The sequence below is a fragment of the Dermochelys coriacea genome, chromosome 15 (assembly GCF_009764565.3).
Source record: "Dermochelys coriacea isolate rDerCor1 chromosome 15, rDerCor1.pri.v4, whole genome shotgun sequence".
Lineage (NCBI taxonomy): Eukaryota > Metazoa > Chordata > Testudines > Dermochelyidae > Dermochelys > Dermochelys coriacea.
Genome location: NC_050082.1, coordinates 16,934,936 through 16,954,932, shown reverse-complemented (window position 1 = coordinate 16,954,932; position 19,997 = coordinate 16,934,936). Strand labels below are relative to the sequence as shown.

Genomic DNA, 19,997 nt, shown 5'->3' with positions numbered 1-19,997 from the left:
GGTTTCATGTTTTTACTTCAGTAGTGAAATTAATACACTTTTCAGTAAACTTTTTATATATAAAATTCTAAAGATGCTGTACAGAAACTTTTTAAAAAGATCTGTTTATTTTAAAGGAATATTTTATTGTATATTACTGTACAATCAATAGTTTAAATGTTTTAAGATTCATTGTAATTATGTTTCCATTATTTAATTTATTGAGCGTGTGCTGAACGTGTCAGGAATGATGAAAGGTAAGTGAGGTGCATCTACATTTGAAGTCAAATGTACAAAACTAAACAGTGGGGAAATGTCATCATGGTTTTAATTTTAAATACAGAAATTTGAAAGTAAAAAACTAAAATGACTGTACCTTGCTTTCAGCATTAAACAGTGCAAGTTTAAAGGGACATTGTCAACCTCTGAAGGCTTCTCATTTAAAGTTGTACTCACTGGCTGGTTTATTGTACAGTCATACCTGTACAATCCCCATAAAATCTCAAGGTAGATATGCTGTATGTGCCTTGTCCATACAGGTCCTATCATTGACTGACTGTGTCCAAGCTATCTGTATTTCAGATTTATACATGTGTGAGACCAAGCTAGAGAGCAATGTCATAAAGTGGGTTAAAATTCAGCCTTGCCTCCAGCCGAAAAACCTTGGTTCGGTGATCGGTTCTTAGGGGGTTACTGCCATCTGAAGTGGATGGAGACTTTTAAAATGGTAGTTTTATTTTAGCAAAAGGATAGCTGTAAAAACACAAATTTACTTTCTATCCAAGAAGAGCAAACTAAAAACAATTGTAGAACTATAAACTCAATCAGAGCCAGACACCACTGAGTGGTCAGGAGATAACCAGACTCCAGGAAAGCTTATAAATTCATCTGGTAGCCCGTTACCTGCAAAGTGGACTCCACCAACTAGCAGGTCAAGTAAACTCTGAGACGTAGGCCAAAAGTAACCCCCATGTCCCTAGGAGTCCACCATTATCAATACATTGTCCACAGCCAGCTCCAACCTTTTTTTTTCCCCCCAAGTTCCTCGTACAGCCTTGCTGCTTTTATGATAATTAATAAAACAAGAAGCTGTATGTTAGATCCTTTTCTGAGTTTCATGCAGTATCCAGTCTTGTGCCTGTCTTAGAGAGTAAGCTCTGTTGGGCACAATTTGTTTACATTTTCTGTTTTATCTAGCTCAAGTACATTGTTGGCACGGAAACAATCACTGAAGCAGAGTAGGGCTTCTAAAACTAGTGGAAGAGCAGTGGGCAGCTGAGAAAGCTACCTCTGCCCCAGGGGACACATATGGCAGTATTTTCTGAAACAAGACCTGTCTGGTTCTAAATATAACTTATACATCTGGAGAACTACAGAAGGGCTGGGGATCAGATTCTGAATATACTATAAATGTAGTAACTGGATAAAGGAATACTTTTTCATAAAAGTAATAATTTTGCTGAAATATAGGGCTTCTTCACCCATCTGCTCGTTTTTAAATGGCTGCCACGATTAGTGCTGTTTCTTTTGACTATTTTTAAAAATAAAGTTAAATTGATTATCTGCATAACTTTTTTGTTGTGTTACGCAGGGATGCTGGAACAAATGTTATAGTGGGGGTGCTGAGAGCCACTAAACCAAACTGTAAACCCTGTCTATAATGGAAACCATTTCAAGCCAGGGGGTGTCACAGCACCCCTAGTCCAACATCTATGGTGTCATTGATTCCCAAGTTCTTTGGGATCTAGCTGCTAATGTGGCAGAGACTCAGGGTAGCCTTAGCTGAACATTATCATGGGCTGGACTATCCCACTTCCACATTTTTCCAAATTTTGTTAACTGTGTGAGTGACAAATCTTCAGAATGACAGTAAAAAATAAAACTGGAAAAAATCTTTCAAAAGATTTTAACAGAAAGTTCTTAAAATAATGAAAGTATCAGTGTTAGAATAAAGTGTGGTACAGCCATGCTAGTTTCAGAGTGGTAGCTGTTAGTCTGTATCAGCAAAAAAAAAAAAAAAACCCAACAAAAAACAAGGAGTACTTGTGGCATCTTAGAGACTAACGAATTTATTTGGGCATAAGCTTTTGTGGGCTAAAATCCTCTTCATCGGATGTATGCTATGGAAATATATATACAGAGAACATGAAAAAATGGGTGTTGCCGTACCAACTGTAACGAGACTAATCGATTAAGGTGGGCTATTATCAGCAGGAGAAAAAAAACTTTAGTGATAATCAGGATGGCCCATTTCAAACAGTTGATAAGAAGGTGTGAGTGACAGTAGGGGAAAAATTAGCATGGGGAAATAGCTTTTACTTTGTGTAATGACCCATCCACTCCCAGTCTTTATTCAAGTCTAATTTAATGGTGTCCAGTTACAAAACAGATTCCAGGAGGGCAGCTCCAGGCATTACTGTATCCTACACAATCCAGGAAACACTTGTCCAAATCAACTCACATTTGGCAGGAAAACCCCCTATTTTGTCCCCTACAACTCAACCTACTATGTTTTGAGGCTGAGAGGGATGGGGGGAGGCCATGGGGCAGAATTTAGGCAAGGGAAAGGGTGAGTCTAATACATACATCATATGTCCACATCTTGAATAGTGTGTGCAGTTCTCGACACCCCATCTCCAAAAAGATACAATTGGAAAAGGGCAACAAAATATTAGGGATATGGAACAGCTTCCACAGAGATTAAAAAGACTAGCATCCGATGAAGTGAGCTGCAGCTCACAAAAGCTTATGCTCTAATAAATTTGTTAGTCTCTAAGGTGCCACAAGTACTCCTTTTCTTTCATCTTAGAAAAGCAATGACTAAGGCAGAATACGATAGAGGACTATAAAATCATGCATTACGTAGAGACAGTGAATAAAGAGGTGTTATTTACCCCCTTCACATAACACAAGAACCAGGCGTTTCACTCCATGCATCTGAAGAAGTGTTTTTGTTTTGTTTTTTTAACCCCCGAAAGCTTATGCCCAAATAAATTTGTTCATCTTTCAGGTGCCACCGGACTCCTTGTTGGTTTAGCCAGCCGGTGTAAAACAAACCGAAGGAAGTACTTCGCGCCACCCGCCCTCAGCCTGTGGGACTCCTTGCGCTGGGACGTGCGAAGGCCAAGAGGATTCCGGGATGCGAAAGGAACTAGGTCCATCCATGGCCGTTCGCCAAGATGGGCAGGGCTACAGCTCCATGCTCTGGGGCTCCCCAAGCCTCTGACTGCCAGACGCTGGGCCTGGACGACAGGTGATGGACGGCTTGAGACGCTGCCCTGCTGTCCACACTGGCACTTATGTCGGTGTAAGTCCCTTCTCTCTGAAGCACCCGGCACGCCGCGGACAGGCGCAGCCCATGCGAGCCCCGTCATGTTTTTTTTTTTCCCCATCCGGCCGTGGGGTTGTTAAATTCCCGTCAGGCAGTAGCCTGGACAGCTTATTATTGTGTGCTCTGCTTTCCCATCAAGCACTTGGGCAGGACTTAGGAGGTGTAGGCGGGAGGGGGAGCTGATCTCCTGTCAGGCAGCTCTGTGAAGGGGTGGGGGGGGGGAATCTGTTTTTTTTCCTCAGGCAGTGGAGAACACAGACCTAATCTGGCGGGTGGGGTCCTTGGAAGGCCCCCCGGGGTGCGGCGCAGGCGGGCGCGATAGCGGTGCCCGCGCGGACGGGCGGGGGGGGGGGGGGGAAGGAGACGGAAGCCGGGAGGCTGCCTGAGGTACCGTCCCTAAAGGGCGTTTGTTAAGGGAGTGCCCGGGCTCTGGCGTGAGACGGGTGGGCTGAGCTGGGCCTGGGCCTGGGCCTGGGCTTGAGACGGAACGGGGATGCAGCGGTGGGCCGGGTCGGTCTGGGCTTCCCTGTGGGGGGCCGGCGGGGGCCGCTGGGCGGGCTGGGAGCTGTTGGCCGCCTGCGCGGTGATCGGCGTGGTAGGCTGGCTGCTCCGCTTGCTGGACAGGAGGCCGGGCGGCCGGAGGGCTCTGGGGCCGCTCCCCTCGCAACCCGCGCTGCCCGGGGGGAGCCGGCGCTGCAGTGGGAGCCGCCCAGGTGAGAGACTCTGGGGAAGCCGGGAGGGGGAGCGTTGCCGCCAGGCCTTTTGGATGAACGGCCGGGCTCTGACGGGGCAGCAGCCTGGGGTAACCGCCTCTATGGCCCCCGCAGATCTCGGGGCCTCCAGGTGCTTCTCCCCGGTTCTCCATGGGCCCTTTTTTACTCGGGCAGCCAGTCTCTGCGGCCGGCCCACCGAGCGCCTCCCTTAGCCCTTGTGGGACCTGACTCCCCTGAGAGCATCGGGCGTCGTCTGTGTGTGCAGCAGCTGCTCTGCTTCTCTTCTCGCCGAGCCTGCCACACCCTTGCTCTTTGTGGTGGGGCTGGCCTGCCCCAAATCTCCCTCCAGACGCCTCTGGCTAGACTTCCCTGCAGGCAGCATTACTGCTTGTGCCTCCAACTCCCCACCGCATGTTATCTGCACCACCCCTAGGGATCACTCTCTTTCTAACGTGTCCATTCCCTGTTTTTCCTTTCCAATCTCCAGATCGCAAAAAGAAAAGGAGGACTTGTGGCACCTTAGCGACTAACAAATTTATTTGAGCATAAGCTTTCGTGAGCTACAGCTCACTTCATCGGATGCATTCGGTGGAAAATACAGTGGGGAGATTTATATACACACACAGAGAACGTGAAACAATGGGTTTTATCATACACACTGTAACCAGAGTGATCACTTAAGATGAGCTATTACCGGGGGTGCGGGGGAGAAAACCTTTTGTAGTGATAATCAAGGTGGGCCATTTCCAGCACTTGACAGGAACATCGGGGGGGGGGGGGGTAACATGGAGAAATAGTTTTACTTTGTGTAATGACCCATCCACTCTGTCTCTATTCAAGCCTAAGTTAATTGTATCCACTTTGCAAATTAATTCCAATACAGCAGTCTCTCCTTGGAGTCTGTTTTTGAAGTTTTTTTGTTGAAGGATAGCCACCCTCAGGTCTGTAATCGAGTGATCGGAGCGATTGAAGTGTTCTCTGACTGGTTTTTGAATGTTATAATTCTTGATGTCTGATTTGTGTCCATTTATTCTTTTACGTAGAGACTGTCCAGTTTGACCAATGTACATGGCAGAGGGGCATTGCTGGCACATGATGGCATATATCACATTGGTAGCTGTGCAGGTGAACAAACCTCTGATAGTGTGGCTGATGTGATTAGACCCTATGATGGTGTCCCCTGAATAGATATGTGGACAGAGTTGGCAATGGGCTTTGTTGCAAGGATAGGTTCCTGGGTTAGTGGTTCTGTTGTGTGGTGTGTGGTTGCTGGTGAGTATTTGCTTCAGATTGGGGGACTGTCTGTAAGCAAGGACTGGCCTGTCTCCCAAGATCTGTGAGAGCGATGGGTCGTCCTTCAGGATAGGTTGTAGATCCTTGATGATGCATTGGAGAGGTTTTAGTTGGGGGCTGAAGGTGATGGCTAGTGGCGTTCTGTTGTTTTCTTTGTTGGGCCTGTCCTGTAGTAGGTGACTTCTGGGTACTCTTCTGGCTCTGTCAATCTGTTTCTTCACTTCAGCAGGTGGGTACTGTAGTTGTAAGAATGCTTGATAGAGATCTTGTAGGTGTTTGTCTCTGTCTGAGAGGTTGGAGCAAATGCGGTTGTATCGTAGAGCTTGGCTGTAGACAATGGATCGTGTGGTGTGATCTGGGTGAAAGTTGGAGGCATGTAGGTAGGAATAGCAATCAGTAGGTTTCTGGTATAGGGTGGTGTTTATGTGACCATCACTTATTAGCACCATAGTGTCCAGGAAGTGGATCTCTTGTTTCTTTGCCCAGTGTCTTCTCAATATCATGTCACTAACCTCGCCCTAGTAATCATCCATCTTTTTTCTGTCTAGGCTCCCTCTTCCCCACATCTTATCGCAGACGCATTTTCCAGTATATTTTTACCACACGTGGGTGTGAGACTCTTAGGTGTAGTAATAGGCACTTTAGAAATACCCAAAACACAGAGTTCCTAGTCATACACACTATTCTTCTGTTGCACACACATCTTGGCTATTTCTTCACCTGATATGTAGCTAAAGATAGGGCTGAGTTTTAGGATTGTGCCAGTTTTAAGGAGGGAGGAATTAAATGATATGATCTCATTGAAATACTTGTCTCACAATGTTTCTTAACATAAGGGAGAGTCTTTCCGAAATTAATTCATATGTATAACTGTTGCAGAAAACTGAAAGCTTTGGCAAACTGGGTGGGTGAAAAATGGATTTGAAGACTAAGAGCATGTCTACATGTACAGTGGTGCAGCTGTGCCTAAACAGCTGCAGCACGTCTGGTGAAGATGCTCTATGACAACATGAGCTGCTCTCCTGTTGGCATAATAAAACCACCTCCATGAGTGGCAGAAGCTATGTTGGCAGGAGAAGTTCTCCCGCCAACATAGCGCTGTCCACACTGGCACTTATGTCGGTGTAAATTTATTCACACCCCTGCGTGACAGAAGTTCTGACGTGTCGAAATAACTGCAGTGTAGACAGAACTTTAATCATTGCTTGAAAACACAGTGCTTAAAACAATTTTAAAGAGTAGTAAAAGCTGCAAAAATGAAAACCTTTTTGGATTTAAAAAAAAAAAGAGGCAGGGATGATGCAATGGAATGCAAATACAACCTTTCAGATCTCCAGTTTTATTCCTACCTTCTGTCAAATAGGTACTTGGCTTTTGATAGTAAATATGACCCATACCAGTTGGGTCTATTTATAATAATGTCTCAGCTTCCTCCCCAAAATAATTACTTTATTTAAATGTGTTTAATGATGTGGTCACCTGAGGTGAAGTATATTTCAGTTTAGTTTACCGTATATACTAGTTCATAAGCTGAATATTTTTGGTAAAAAAGTGATGCATCAAAGAGCGGGGGTCAGCTTATAAACGGGTCTACACCAAAAATTTGATGATTTTAAACTATGAAATCATTGAATTGAATATCTAATACATTGTCGCTTTGTTTACCTGGAGCGTCTGCAGGCATGGAGCCCCTTAGTTCCCTGTGGCTGTGTGCAACTTCCCGCAGCTCCCATTGGCTGGGAAAGGCGAACTGCGGCCACAGGGAGCTGAGGGGCTCCATGCCTGCAGACGCTCCAGGTAAACAAAATGTCCCAACCCGCCAGTGGCTTACCCTGACAGGCCGGGAGCCAAAGTTTGCAGACCCATTTATTGATGTCAATATTGCTGCCTTTTAAAGTTGCAAAGGCTTTGTTTAGTGGACTAGATTGGCTTGAAAGGAAGACTAAAAGAGAAATAGTTTGATCTCTTAATGCATTTCTACCAATGGACCTCATAACTCTCAAGCCAATATGAAAATATAACATGCAGAATTGATGGAATCTCTAATAAAATAGAAGTAGCCTGTTATCTCCAGAGACATGCCAATCTACAGGGCTGCTTTGAAATATTAGTCTATTAGGTGCCACAAGTACTCCTTTTCTTTTTGTGAATAATTTGACAGTTATAAAGCAGGTGACATTCCTATATAAAGTCTGACAAAATCTATAACTACAATAATAATCTGTTTTCATACTAGTATGTAAAATGAACAATGGTGAAATCAAAAGAAAAAGGTCGTCTTATCACGCAGCATTCAAACTTAATGTTGTTGAATATGCAGAAGCAAACAATAATTGCGCCGTTGCTCGTGGATTCTGTATCAATGAGAAGCATGTAAGAGAATGGCGAAAAAATAAAACAACACTAAACGACATGCCAAGAAGCAAGAAAAAATGTCCAACGAGGTACGCTTCATTTCCTGAACCGGAGAAAGATCTCAATAATTGGGTTGTTGAATGTCGACAATATGGGCACATTGTCACTAGAACTGGAATTCGTCTGCATGCTCTGCAAATGTCAAAAGATGACAAATACAAGTCAGTAAAGCCATCAGTGTTTGTCACATCAGCGGGTTGGTGTACTCGCTTCATGAACCGTAATAGTCTCTATCTTTGTCAGCGAACAAAGATAGCGCAAAAGCTGCCGAGAGATCTGGAAGAAAAAATCGAACCTTTCTAAAGGTTTATTATAAAATATCAAAAGGAATATGCATTTTAACTGTCACAAATAGGAAATATGGATCAAACACCAATGACATTTGATCTCCCGAGCAACAGAACGGTAACCGGTGTTGGTGAAAAAACAGTTTTAATTAAAACCACTGGCCATGAAAAAATCCATTTTACGGTGGTTTTATCATGTTTGGCAAATGGATCAAAGCTCTCTTGTTGTTTTTAAAAGAAAAACCTTGCCTAAAAACATGACATTTCCGGCTGGTGTCATCGTACATGCAAATGAAAAGGGATGGATGGATGAAAGTGGGATTATTGAATGGCTGAAAAAAGTGTGGAATAAGAGACCAGGAACGCTGTTCAAGAAACCTGCTATGCTCGTTTGGGACATGTTCAGGGCACACAAGACAGATGAGGTGAAAAATGTGGCCAAAAATATGAAAACTACTTTGGCTGTAATACCTGGAGGCTTAAATTCAGTTCTACAGCCACTTTATGTCTGCCTGAACAAACCCTTTAAAGACAGGCTACACAAAATGTGGTCTGAATGGATGAGCTCGGGCATGGTGAAGGTGACAAAAGGTGGGAATCTTATGAAGCCCGAAATCAATCTGGTCACCCAGGTGATCAAGGACACATGGGTGTCCATTCCCTTGGAAATGATAGAAAAATAATTTAGGAAATGCTGCATCAGCAATGCACTTGATGGGTCAGAAGATGCCATATTTGATGATGACATACCAGAGGCTGATGATGAGAAGGAATCTGAGTCTGAAGACAACACTGCCGACATCTACGATGACAATGCAGGTGCAGCTGTGGCTGAAGCTGAGTTTAATGAACTGTTTGAATCAGAGACTGATTCAGACTTTGAAGGATTTTAAGACTTTTTAAAGTCTCATATTGTTCTAAGTTACTTGTTTTAAATATCCATTTACTGATTTTAAATATTGACTGTAATTTTGAAAGTGAATACATATTTGTTCAGTTATTATTATAACAGGTTTTTCGTTAGATTACATTAAAATAATTTTTGCAAAACTTTTGAGTGTTTCTTGTGACTCCAGCTTTTAAAATATAGCAGGGGTTGGCAAACTTTGGCTCCCGGCCCGTTGGGGTAAGCGGCTGGCGGGTCAGGACGTTTTGTTTACCTGGAGCGTTTACAGGCACGAAGCCCCCTCAGCTCCCAGCGGCTGCGCTTTGCTATTCCCAGCGGCTGCGCTTTGCTATTCCCAGCCAATGGGAGCTGCAGGAAGTGGCGCCACTTCCCTCAGCTCCCATTGGCTGGGAACGGCAAACCACGGCCACTGGGAGCTGAGGGGGCTCCGTGCCTGTAAACGCTCCAGGTAAACAAAACGTCCTGACCCACCAGCCGCTTACCCCGGCGAGCTGGGAGCCAAAGTTTGCCAACCCCTGAAATAGAGGGTTGACTTATGAAAGGGTCGTACAGTTTTTACCTATCCATCTTGGGGGGTCGGCTTATAAACAAAGGGGCTAATGAATGAGTATATACGGTAATTGTTTTATGATTTGTGCTCTCCTTGCTTTCTCACCCCAAGGTGCTAATAAGATAGATAGTTTAGTAGGGTAGTTGCTGTTTAAGGAAAAAATTCAGAGACCAACCAGCATGACAGTGCAACTGAATCTTAGTTTTCCCTCAGAAAAACTCTTCCAGACTCTCTAGTAGGAAAAAGCTGTAGTCTTTAGGGTATCTTGTAGTATGCTGTGAAGTTATTTTTAAAGCATGTGTACCATTTAGCTCCTACAAACTAATCACGTTTTAAATTTAGGTATGGTCTTCAGAGTCAAGTCCTATGTATGGGTTTTTATGGTAAGAAATGTAATAGTTTACACTGAGCTCATATTTGCTTGCAGCCTCTGCTTCTTGACTGAATGTAGAAGCTGAGAGCATGGGTATTAGAGGCAGAGAAGCATACAGGATAACAGGCAGTGTGTAACAGTGGGGATTATGCCTGTGGTAAGAGAATTCCTGTACTACCCCCATAACTTTGGGGTAGACGGGTTGGAGGCAAAATGAAGTGTCATTGGTGGAGAGGGAAATCTGGCAAGGTGACCAGTCACACTTCCAGTTGTTTGCCCTGAGAAGAGGGAGAGGAGAAGAGCCATTTTAGTTTCTAAAAATTTTTTTCCGTGTGTTGACTGAAAAAATACTATACTGTCTTTTTGCAACCTACATAGTTCTCTCCTTCGTGAGCAGATAACTAAAATAAGTTATGTCACGCTTTCCCTTCCATTTAATAAAATATTTCAATAGTCAGAAAAAAGCAGAGTTTTTGTAGCTACAGTTGATGTCACTTTGCATTTTTTCCAGGAGAAATAACAATGGATGCTATATTGTCTCGACTGAAGCAGCTAACGCCAGATGATCTTAGAGAAGAAATTGTGAAAGCTGGACTGAAGTGTGGACCCATTACCTCAACCACCAGGTTTATTTTTGAAAAAAAATTGGCTCAGTTTTTGTTGGAACAACAGGGAGGGTTGGAGATTAATGCATCCACTCTTTCAGAGAAATCTTCTGAAAACATTGCATTTCATAGTAGCCAGTCAGAAATACAAAGAGCTTTGAAATCTACTGCAGTGAACCACAAAAGTCATGTAAACGTCTCTGAAGAGGGAGACTTTGGGTACAATATGGGCCTGAATCCCCCAGAAGAGGAAGTTATAATGCACAAGACCTGTTCTGCATCTGTCTGCGGAGCAGTAGATGTTGATTCACAAATAAATGCTCAGACGCCATCAAGAGATCCTCCTCTATATTATGGCGTATGTCCGGTTTATGATGACATACTGGCAAGAAATGGTAATTACATTTATAATTTCATATGTTTGGCTGTTTTTGAAGGTCTGAGATTGCATGTGCCTTTTACATTACATATTACAAAAGAAAATAATGTTTTCCAGCTGGTGTATTCCTTTATTAGGTATATAGTGTTATTACTCCTGAGGGGAATTCAGCATCAAAAAATTAAAAATTCTGTGCACAGTATTTTAGAATTCTGCATATTTTATTTGTCAAATAATGCAATATAATCACACCAGTTTCAATTATTTTGGTAATTTATTTAAACTACAATACATTGGATGGGAGTGGGGAGCACTGGAGAAAATCTCTAAACCCCCTTTGTCTAATAGTAATATAGCTAGTTTTGACCCTTTATTTCTAGTTATTAGTCAACAAATGTATGAAGACATATGTTCAGTATTATATCATAGGCAACTAAAGCGCAAGTCAGGGCTGGGAAATCAAATTCAGAATTTATATTGTCTACTGATCATCTTCAGAAAGGTCAGGTAGTAAACAGTTCATGGAGCACGGTTTGATGTGAAAATTTTTCAGTGCAAACATTTAGACCAGTTCGAATCACTAAAGCACCAAAGCATTTATAAGACCATACTATCATTTACAATAAGGATCTATTACACCACTCTGGCAATGCAGAGGAGCCTTAAAACTTTTTACTCCTGGGAGTAAAATTCCCCCAGGAGTAAACTTTTACACCTGTTTTATGCTTCTGGGGGAATTCACCAAGAATGTGAACAATTCACTAATAACAATGGGAACGACTAAGCAGGCAGGCTGCTACATCGTGCACTGTCTGAGGGGACAGAGCTTGCCTCACGCCTACCTCCAAACACTCTGAAGTCCTGCCCCTCCACGCTGGGCATCCAGCAATAGCCAGCCAGAGGGACAGTCTCTCTTGTTTGCTCAAATGCAGGGGGTGGGTGGGGTGGTGAATGACATCTCCATGCATGCCCAGCCATTCTCCCCCCACCCCACTGATTTATGTCTCTGCTGACTGTTGGGGAGGGGTGGAGTGACTGCTCTTGCAAATTCCCTTTGCTTCCCCTCAGAAGTCATATTTCTGTAGGGAAATAAAGAAATCTGTGGAGGACATGAGTTTTGCACCCATGAGTGTCTCAGAATTCCCCACAGGAGTAAACTGTTGTATCATCATGAACTGAGATAGCTAAGAGGACACTTGGGCCAGTGGAGCCATAATGTGACCTATATTGCCTTTTTATTTTATCTGTTGTCAACGTTTATGGCATTCTTTGTTTAATTTGGATATTTGTACTTATTTAAAACAATCACAGCAAATCAGTAACCTGGCAGTTTGGTGTGGGCTCAGCATGAATTTGGATAAACAAGAAGCTTACAGTTGTAAATGATTATTAGAACACTGTTTTTAAATTACGAAAATTTTCTTAGTAGCACTTTACAAAAAATTAGAATTACAGTGATGATAATCCTGCCCACCTGGAAGGGACTTGTCACTCTATCATGCATGCTTGAAAATATTGGGGTGGTAAATTCCATTTGTTTTTACCATCCCTTTGACAAGTCATCCAGTTACTCTTGTGTAGGGCATGGGTTTTCAAACAATGGGAGAGGAGTGTCACAAGCTTATCGGGGGCATGAGGACCTGACGTGAAATAGAACACTCTTGCATCTTTGCTACTTTCTGAGAAGCTGGAACCGGTGGAGGTAGTGCCTCTCCGCAGGCAGAAGCAGTGGTGGCAGCTGCTGCTCAAGGCAAGGTCCCAGGAAGAGGGGTTGGAGAACGAGCCTACCCCCATAGTGACTGTGACTGCCCCCTCCAACCTCACACTCTGTCCTGTATGTGCTGCAGCCAGTGGGCTGGTAGCAGCAGGCAGTAATACAGCAAGTGGGGGCTGGGCAGCAGCAGCAGTGTGCAGGAAGTGAGTGGAGTCAGTAGATGCAACCTGTTAGGGATCTCGACCTGGCGATGAGGGGAGAGGGGCTGTCTGGGACTATAACAGGAGGAAGTTGGCTGGAGACTAAGGGGACAGGTCAGGCTTGGGAGGAGAGGAAAGGGGCACACACAAGGGACATGAATTTCTGAAGGGGGATGCAACAAAAAAAATTTGGGACCCTCTGGACTAGGGCACTTATTCTCAAATTATGGCCCATGGAGCCCTTCCTAGTGGTCCTCAAAATGAAACACTGAGAATAGAGTGGTATTTAATTAGGTTGTTAAATAAGGAGGTAGGTCTCTGAGAGAAATGTTACAACGTCCTTTTACAGAATGAAAAGGTTTGAATACTGCTGATCTGGAATAATGTGGTTAATTTGAGATTAGAGCAAATCTTGTTTCCCTGTAATGACCAACCATTGTTGCTACAGGAGTGTCCTGGTGAAAGTTTTCATTTTTTTTTCCTCCTTCCCTCCCCAGCCAAAATGCATCCAAGAGATTAAGCATTTTGTTTCAATGCAAGTGGCAATATCCATTTGAGGGAATGGGTGTAAAAATTTGTTATGAAAGATTTAATGTACATTCTGAGACTTTCTGAAGATGTATAGTTTATCTTCAGCTCCTAGTAGTGTAGGAGTTTAAGTAATTGAGAATGTACTAAATAATTTATATAACATTGTACATTTATGTAGTACTTTACAACATTAACACATTATTTTGCCACAATGAACATATTGTAAGTTATTTTGTAGCTTCTTCTGGTCCGTGAAACAAGAATTGTCCCAAGGTCTTCATGTATTGTTTTAAATTTTCAGTGTTAAGAATTTATAAACAGGACCTTGTGTAAAACATTTTTATTTATTTATTTATTTATTTATTTATTTTTGTTTAGAAAATTCACAACTGTAAATGGCAAAGTATTGAATTTCACGGAATTAGTATGGAATTAATTTTACAAGTAAATTTACTCAATTTCAAGGATGGAATTAATTTTACAGATAATGTTCTTTTTTAAACAATCATGGATTCGGGGCATTTTAATTATTTACACTGGACCCTACTTATAAAGTCTTGTCTATTTTTAATTAGATTGGGATCTGTATATGAGTTCATAATTTTTTTAATGGCAGTTTGCCATTATTTTGGAGGTTTTACACCGTTTGCTTGTTTGAAGGTTTTGTCTAGAAGTGTGTGTGGGGGGGAAACAGTAAGCATTACTTCCAGTATATAGAATCACGGTTATAAGTCATTCCACTTGTTCTACCATAACAGCTGGCATTCATGATCACCCCTACTAGATGTCACTCAGGTGAAAGAAAAATAATTTCTCTCCTTATCTTCTCTCACTTTTACACCACCTCTTCAACAGGAACAAAAAAAAGCAAGCAGAAAAAGCAGTCAACATTTCATTCAAAAAATGTAGATTTTTGAACTGATGGCATCAGTAGTTTTTATTACCAAGTTCTATGTATTCCTTCACATCTCATAGCCATGTGATATCCTAAGGCCTCGATCATATAATTCTTTCTTATTTACTCATTTGATGCAACCTAAAATAAGATATTACCAAATTTCTCAGTTCTAAGATGTCAAAAAAACAATTCAGAATAACTTCTGGTAGAAGATAGGGGCTCTTACACTCTGAAGCAGTGGTAATTTATTCCTCCTCAAGAATGTCCTGCTCTTTATGATAAATCCAGTGTCCAACAGAATAGAATACTACTTAATAAAAAGCTTTGGACACGGTAGAAGGTTCTGTGTTGGGAAGTCTTCAAATTATGACAGAGTCACTTTTATAGTATATCTTCCTATACAAAAGAATATTGAAAAGAATTCATGACTATTAATATGTTAGCTTTCAATCTTGATTTGAGATATTTATATCTCACGTGGTGAAGATGGTAAGTCATCTTTTTAAAGAGAGAGTGATGCTCTTGTGCTATTAATACCATTGCGTCTCTCCCTCTAGCAAAAGTTCCTGAAAACATAATAGTGACACCACACATTATGTTCCATCCAATCTGGCACTGGTTGGAAGTGATGAAATTCTGCCTACCTAGTTTAAGAGGTAAAATTTATAAAGGTCACTTGCAGCATTAGCAGGTATGTTCTTTATTACAGACTGCATCTAGCATACCATGTTTGGTAGGTAAACACAATGTGGGAACAAAGCTTGAAGGCCAGTTTGAGAACTTTGTAATCTGATTTCCATGATTAAATTTGACCTTGAAATGTGGTGTTATGGAGAGAACTTAATTTTGGTTGTACTGTTTCTATTCCAGAGAAAGTGCATGTTTATGATGATAAAAAGGAAGCTCTGCAGGCTGTTAAGATGATTAAGGGCTCCCGATTTAAAGCTTTCTCCAACAGAGAAGATGCTGAGAAATTTGCAAAAGGAATATGTGATTACTTCCCATCTCCAAGCAAGTCATCTTTATCTTTATCTCCAGTGAAAATAGGACCATTATTCAACAGAGGTTAGTAAAAGCATACATCTGTGTAGACTAAACGTATGCATGATCGTATCATAACTTTTTAGGAGGTGGGGAGAGAGTTTTGAAATCGTAGAACTTGTGAATCAATCTGATAGCAGATGAGCCCTTCACAAATGTAGAGTGCAGTGTAAAGGTTTGGAATTTCTTGGAATCTTGCATTAAAATTTGTTTCCGAGCTTTTCTTTAAGGTAAAGGAGATCTTAACCCAGAATTGTGGATCTTAATTTAGTCTAAATGGGACTGCTATCGTGTATAGAGAAATGACAGCCCATGTTTAATCTGTCCATTAACATGAGAAAAAACTAGAAATATGCAACAGAAATCCTATCTCTATTCCTTCTATTTGAGTCTGAGCTTTACCTCAGTTAAAACACTACTCTGTCAGCCTGAGAAAGGAGAATTCTGAAGTCTCCTGCATAGTGATAGGAAGTTTCCTAAAAAGTCAAGAGACCAATAATTATGTTCAGAAACAAAATAAAGTATATTTTTGATATATTTGCAACTGTACCATTACTAAAAAGAAAAGGAGTACTTGTGGCACCTTGGAGACGAACAAATTTATTAGCGCATAAGCTTTCATGAGCTACAGCTCACTTAATCGGATGCATACAGACTAACATGGCTGCTACTCTGAAACCTGTATCATTACTGTATCCTAAAGAATGAGCATGGAATCGGGTTGGAGTTGTGGAATCTATTGAAAATTGGCTGCTTCTTGATTTAAGACTAAGAGAAAAGGATATTTTTTATTATTTGTATTATTGTAGCGTCTCCGAGCCCTAGTCATTGACCAGGACTCCTTGTACTAGGTGCTGTACAAATGCAAAAGATCTTGGCTAGATTTCCTTCCATTGTCTTCAATTGTTTTCAGTCCAAATATCATAAAATAAATTGGTTTTATTCAGAGTTGAGTTCAGTGATGCCAAGAGCCACATGGATTATGAAGCAAACTTTTATTGTGCATTGTTTTACTAAAGCTAACATAAAATATTTTTTACCCAGCCTATATACATGTTGCCTGTTGCTGTACGGACAGTTGTGGTAGGATTTTATTTTATTGATTTTTTTCAACCAATATTCATTTTAATCATTTACATTTTTTAATTGGGAAGATATTTTAAAAATCACAGTAATTGTACATTTGTACAATTGTACACAAACCTTACTGAGTTGACAAAAAGATTCTTAACAGGTTCTGAAATAAAATAATTAAATTTGATCATATTTCACAGTATTCTTAATTGATAGAATTGACGGCAAAAGAGCAAATGGTTTACAAGTTCAACATATATTTTTAACTTTCTTTGTACATTTTGATTTTTGCAAAATATTTTTTTCTTTTTGGATGGAAACAGAGTGGCAATCATCAGTTTCACCAATTAAAATAAAACCCTTGAAAATCTGTGTATACTGTGTTACAGCAAAAGGAAATTATAGTTGTTTCCCCATTACAAATTGCTAGTATTTAATGAACAAACATTTGTGGTCTTACTCTAAAAATTTGAAATTAAAAGCATATTTCAGTGGCAGGGGATATGAAAATAACATATTTTGGAGAAAATGCATCAAGAATAATATAAAACTTTTTTGTTTTGTTAGATGGCTTATGCTCCCCTGAGACAGAAACAGTTAATAAAGAAAGAGCCAACAGTTATAAAAGTCCCCGTACCCAGGACCTTACTGCCAAACTTCGGAAAGCTGTAGAGAAAGGAGATGAAGCAACATTTTCAGAACTTATCTGGAGTAACCCACGCTATCTGATTGGATCTGGAGACAACCCAACAATTGTACAAGTAAGAATGTTTTCCAAAGTAGAATTGGAAAAATTCCTCCTTTTCCCTCCTCCCAGCCACAAAACCAAATATTTTTCATAGCAACAGTTAACAAAGAGCCAGACCCTTGTGTCCCTGCCCTTGTGTCCAACTGAGACCAGGACTCAACCATTCAGTTCTGTGGTCAGTGAAGCTGGGTAGCTGCAACTGGCTGTTTCTGCTGTGCTGCATCTAGTCTAATTTTATGCTTCATTTAGCACATTCTAATTTGAAATTTATCTGTTTTTGTTAACATTATGGAGTTTTTCAACCTTACTCGTTTTTGTAGTCTGTGATGCTTTTCTTTTTCTATTTTTCTTTGTCAAACTAGTCAGTGGCCATCACCTCATAGTTTCAAGAATTTTTAGCTCCCATTGTTTTGGCATCTTTTCTCCAGTTCCAGTACTGGTCAGTTTCATTGTTGTACGCTCTCAATTTAAAACTCTGTGCTCTTTCTCCTTTTGGAGCTTGTATCAGCTCTTGATTTTAGTCTGCTAAATGATGCAGTGGGCTTTGCATCAACAGCTTTTCTTCCTCCATTTTTAGAATGTGGAAGCATCCAGGGTTTCAAGAAATCTTGAATGATCTTAGATAGGCATGATTGTTCTCTGCCTTGTTTTAAAAAAAAAAAAAAAGACGTAAGGGCAGGAAGGAGGCAACTTTAGAGAGCTAGATGTGGGAGGACATGGAAAATTACAGTAGGGTCATCAGAGCAACAAGAGTGAAATCAGTAAGCGAATCTTCTCAACATCTTAGATGTCTAAACATAAATGCGAGGAGTATCGGGAATAAACAGGAAGAACTGGAAGCGTTTCTACATAAGCTAAATTATCACTTAGTTGGCATTGCCAGATACTTGGGATAAGTCTCATGACTGGAATATTGATATGGAGGGATATAGTTTTTGTTTTTGTTTGTTTTTTCCAGGAAGGACAGGCGGGGTGTGGGAGGAGGAAGTCTTGTGCTATATGTCAAGAATATATACATTTGTTCTGAGGTTCAGGAGGAGGTGAGAGGCAGATCAGTTGAAAGTCACTAGGTCAGGGCTCTCACAGGAGGCTGAACTTGATGGCCTCTCAAGTTCCCTTTCAGCCATACCTTTCTATTATTCTGTAACTGGAGTGGCTGTTAGGTTTGTTTGTTTTTTTTTTTTTTTTTTTTTTCATGTGTGTCACCATGAGCAGTCTTAGCCTATAGAAAGCTCTTGAAGATCCTGCTGGCTGAATCCTGATACTCTGTAAGTCCAGTAAGTCAGGATGAATTTGTAGGCTATTGCTAAGGTTAAGATTTTGTCATGGTTATTTTCAATAAAGTCACAGATAGGTTGTGGGCAGTAAACAATAATTCACAGGAGCTGTGACCAGTCTGTGACTTGCTAAAAATAACAGGAGAGTGAGGGCTGTGGGAGGTGGAAGGAGGAAAGATAGCTGGAACCCCATGAGGGAAAAATGACAGCCCCAACTATACCACCACGGGTGGGTTCACAGCCCTGTCTCCAACCTCTGCTGCTGCCATGGGAGGAGGTGGGTGGCACCCAACTCTGGCTGCAGCTGTGGAGGATGGAGGGGGGCGCACAGCCATGGCTCCAGTCCCTGCTGAAGCCATGGGGAGAGGTGGGGCATACAGCCCGGCTGCTGCCACAGCTGCAAGGCGGGCATACAGCCCCGGCTTTGGCTGAAGACGTGGGTTAGGGATGCACAGCCCCAGCTCCGCCCCCTCTGCTGACAGCTGAGTCGTGGAGGTCTATTAAAGTCATGGAATCCATGACCTCTGTGACTAAATCGTATCCTTAGCTGTTGCCTTGAATGACCTAGTGAAGAGTCATAGCTGTCCTTCCAGGTTTGGGGGAGTTTTTGGCATCATTCCAATGGAATAGGGCTTAAGTTGTCCCTGAACAAACTATAGGCACCCAACTAGACATGATGAATCGCTGTCACCAAAACAGGTTGAGGTGGTGTCATTTTTGGTGTTTTAATGTGCTACTGAGGTTGGTGTTCGCAAAAGGAAAAGGAGTACTTGTGGCACCTTAGAGACTAACACATTTATTTGAGCATAAGCTTTCGTGAGCTACAGCTCACTTCATCGGATGCATCACGTTTTGTTGACTTCTTTGCTACTCTGGACTTGCCAGTCTGGTTGACATTGACTCAAGTGAGTCATTGCCTCTGCTGAAGAAATAAGTTTGATCCACATCAAGAGGAACCTATTTGATACCTACTGTGCAGCATTTTCTGCCCTAGATGCTCAAAGCAATCGGAGAAGGCATCCCGTTAGCCCAGTTCTTTTGTGGCTGGTGTGTTCATTTCCCAGAGCAGAAGAAAATATTGATAGGCCTGCTGTCTTTGTTAAACCAGATTGCTTCTCTCATGAGTTTTTTTCCATCCACTTTAGTACAATGCAGTAGTGTTGCAGCGTTCACCATGGGAGTTCAAAACAAATGAACGTCAGGGTCTCTGTCCAGGATGACAGAGGGCAAATGAGTTAAAGCATTGAACACCAGTACTATTGACAATCTGTGCCTTAGGCCTTTGTGCAGCTGATATCAGTGTAGGCTTTGGCAGCCTTGTGCTTCTATCCCCAGTATTGATGCAAAAGTTGATGATGCCTGCTGTATGGGACTGAATGAAGTGCTATTTGGACACAAGATACAGAGAAGTTGTCTGAAGCTATGAACATCTATGCTAGAGAGAGAGAGAGAGAGAGAGAGAGAGCTAGTGGAACACAAGGACACTATGAAATGAAGCCCCAGGTAGGGAGAGACAAAGTAAAGTAAACTGAATCTGAAAACGATTAGCTTTAATATAAAGAACCAGTAGTAGTGAAGGTGTGCACAGATCCAAAGTTCTACACCAACACTAAAAATACCTTTTGGAAGCTCTTTCAATGTAAGGATTAAACTAAGGGTTAGGTATTGCAATACTTAATACA

At 41.6% G+C, this 19,997-nt stretch overlaps 1 protein-coding gene across 5 annotated transcripts in view; it reads left to right on the top strand.

The window, feature by feature from the left end:
* Window positions 1-3,541: 3,541 nt before the first annotated feature.
* ANKLE2 (ankyrin repeat and LEM domain containing 2) overlaps window positions 3,542-19,997 on the top strand; it is a 38,364-nt gene continuing 21,908 nt past the window's right edge. For 3 of the 5 annotated variants that reach the window (XR_006275847.1, XM_038373384.2, XM_038373380.2), the window contains exons 1-4: window positions 3,593-4,023; window positions 10,360-10,848; window positions 15,046-15,240; window positions 16,858-17,051. Coding sequence is in view for 4 of the 5 variants with exons in the window: in XM_038373384.2 (XP_038229312.1) it covers window positions 3,804-4,023; window positions 10,360-10,848; window positions 15,046-15,240; window positions 16,858-17,051 (1,098 nt within the window). In the remaining variant the exon portion in view is untranslated. Of the gene's footprint in view, window positions 4,024-9,830; window positions 9,859-10,359; window positions 10,849-15,045; window positions 15,241-16,857; window positions 17,052-19,997 lie in introns of those variants that run through there. The other 2 variants (XM_038373386.2, XM_038373381.2) reach the window with 2 other exon arrangements.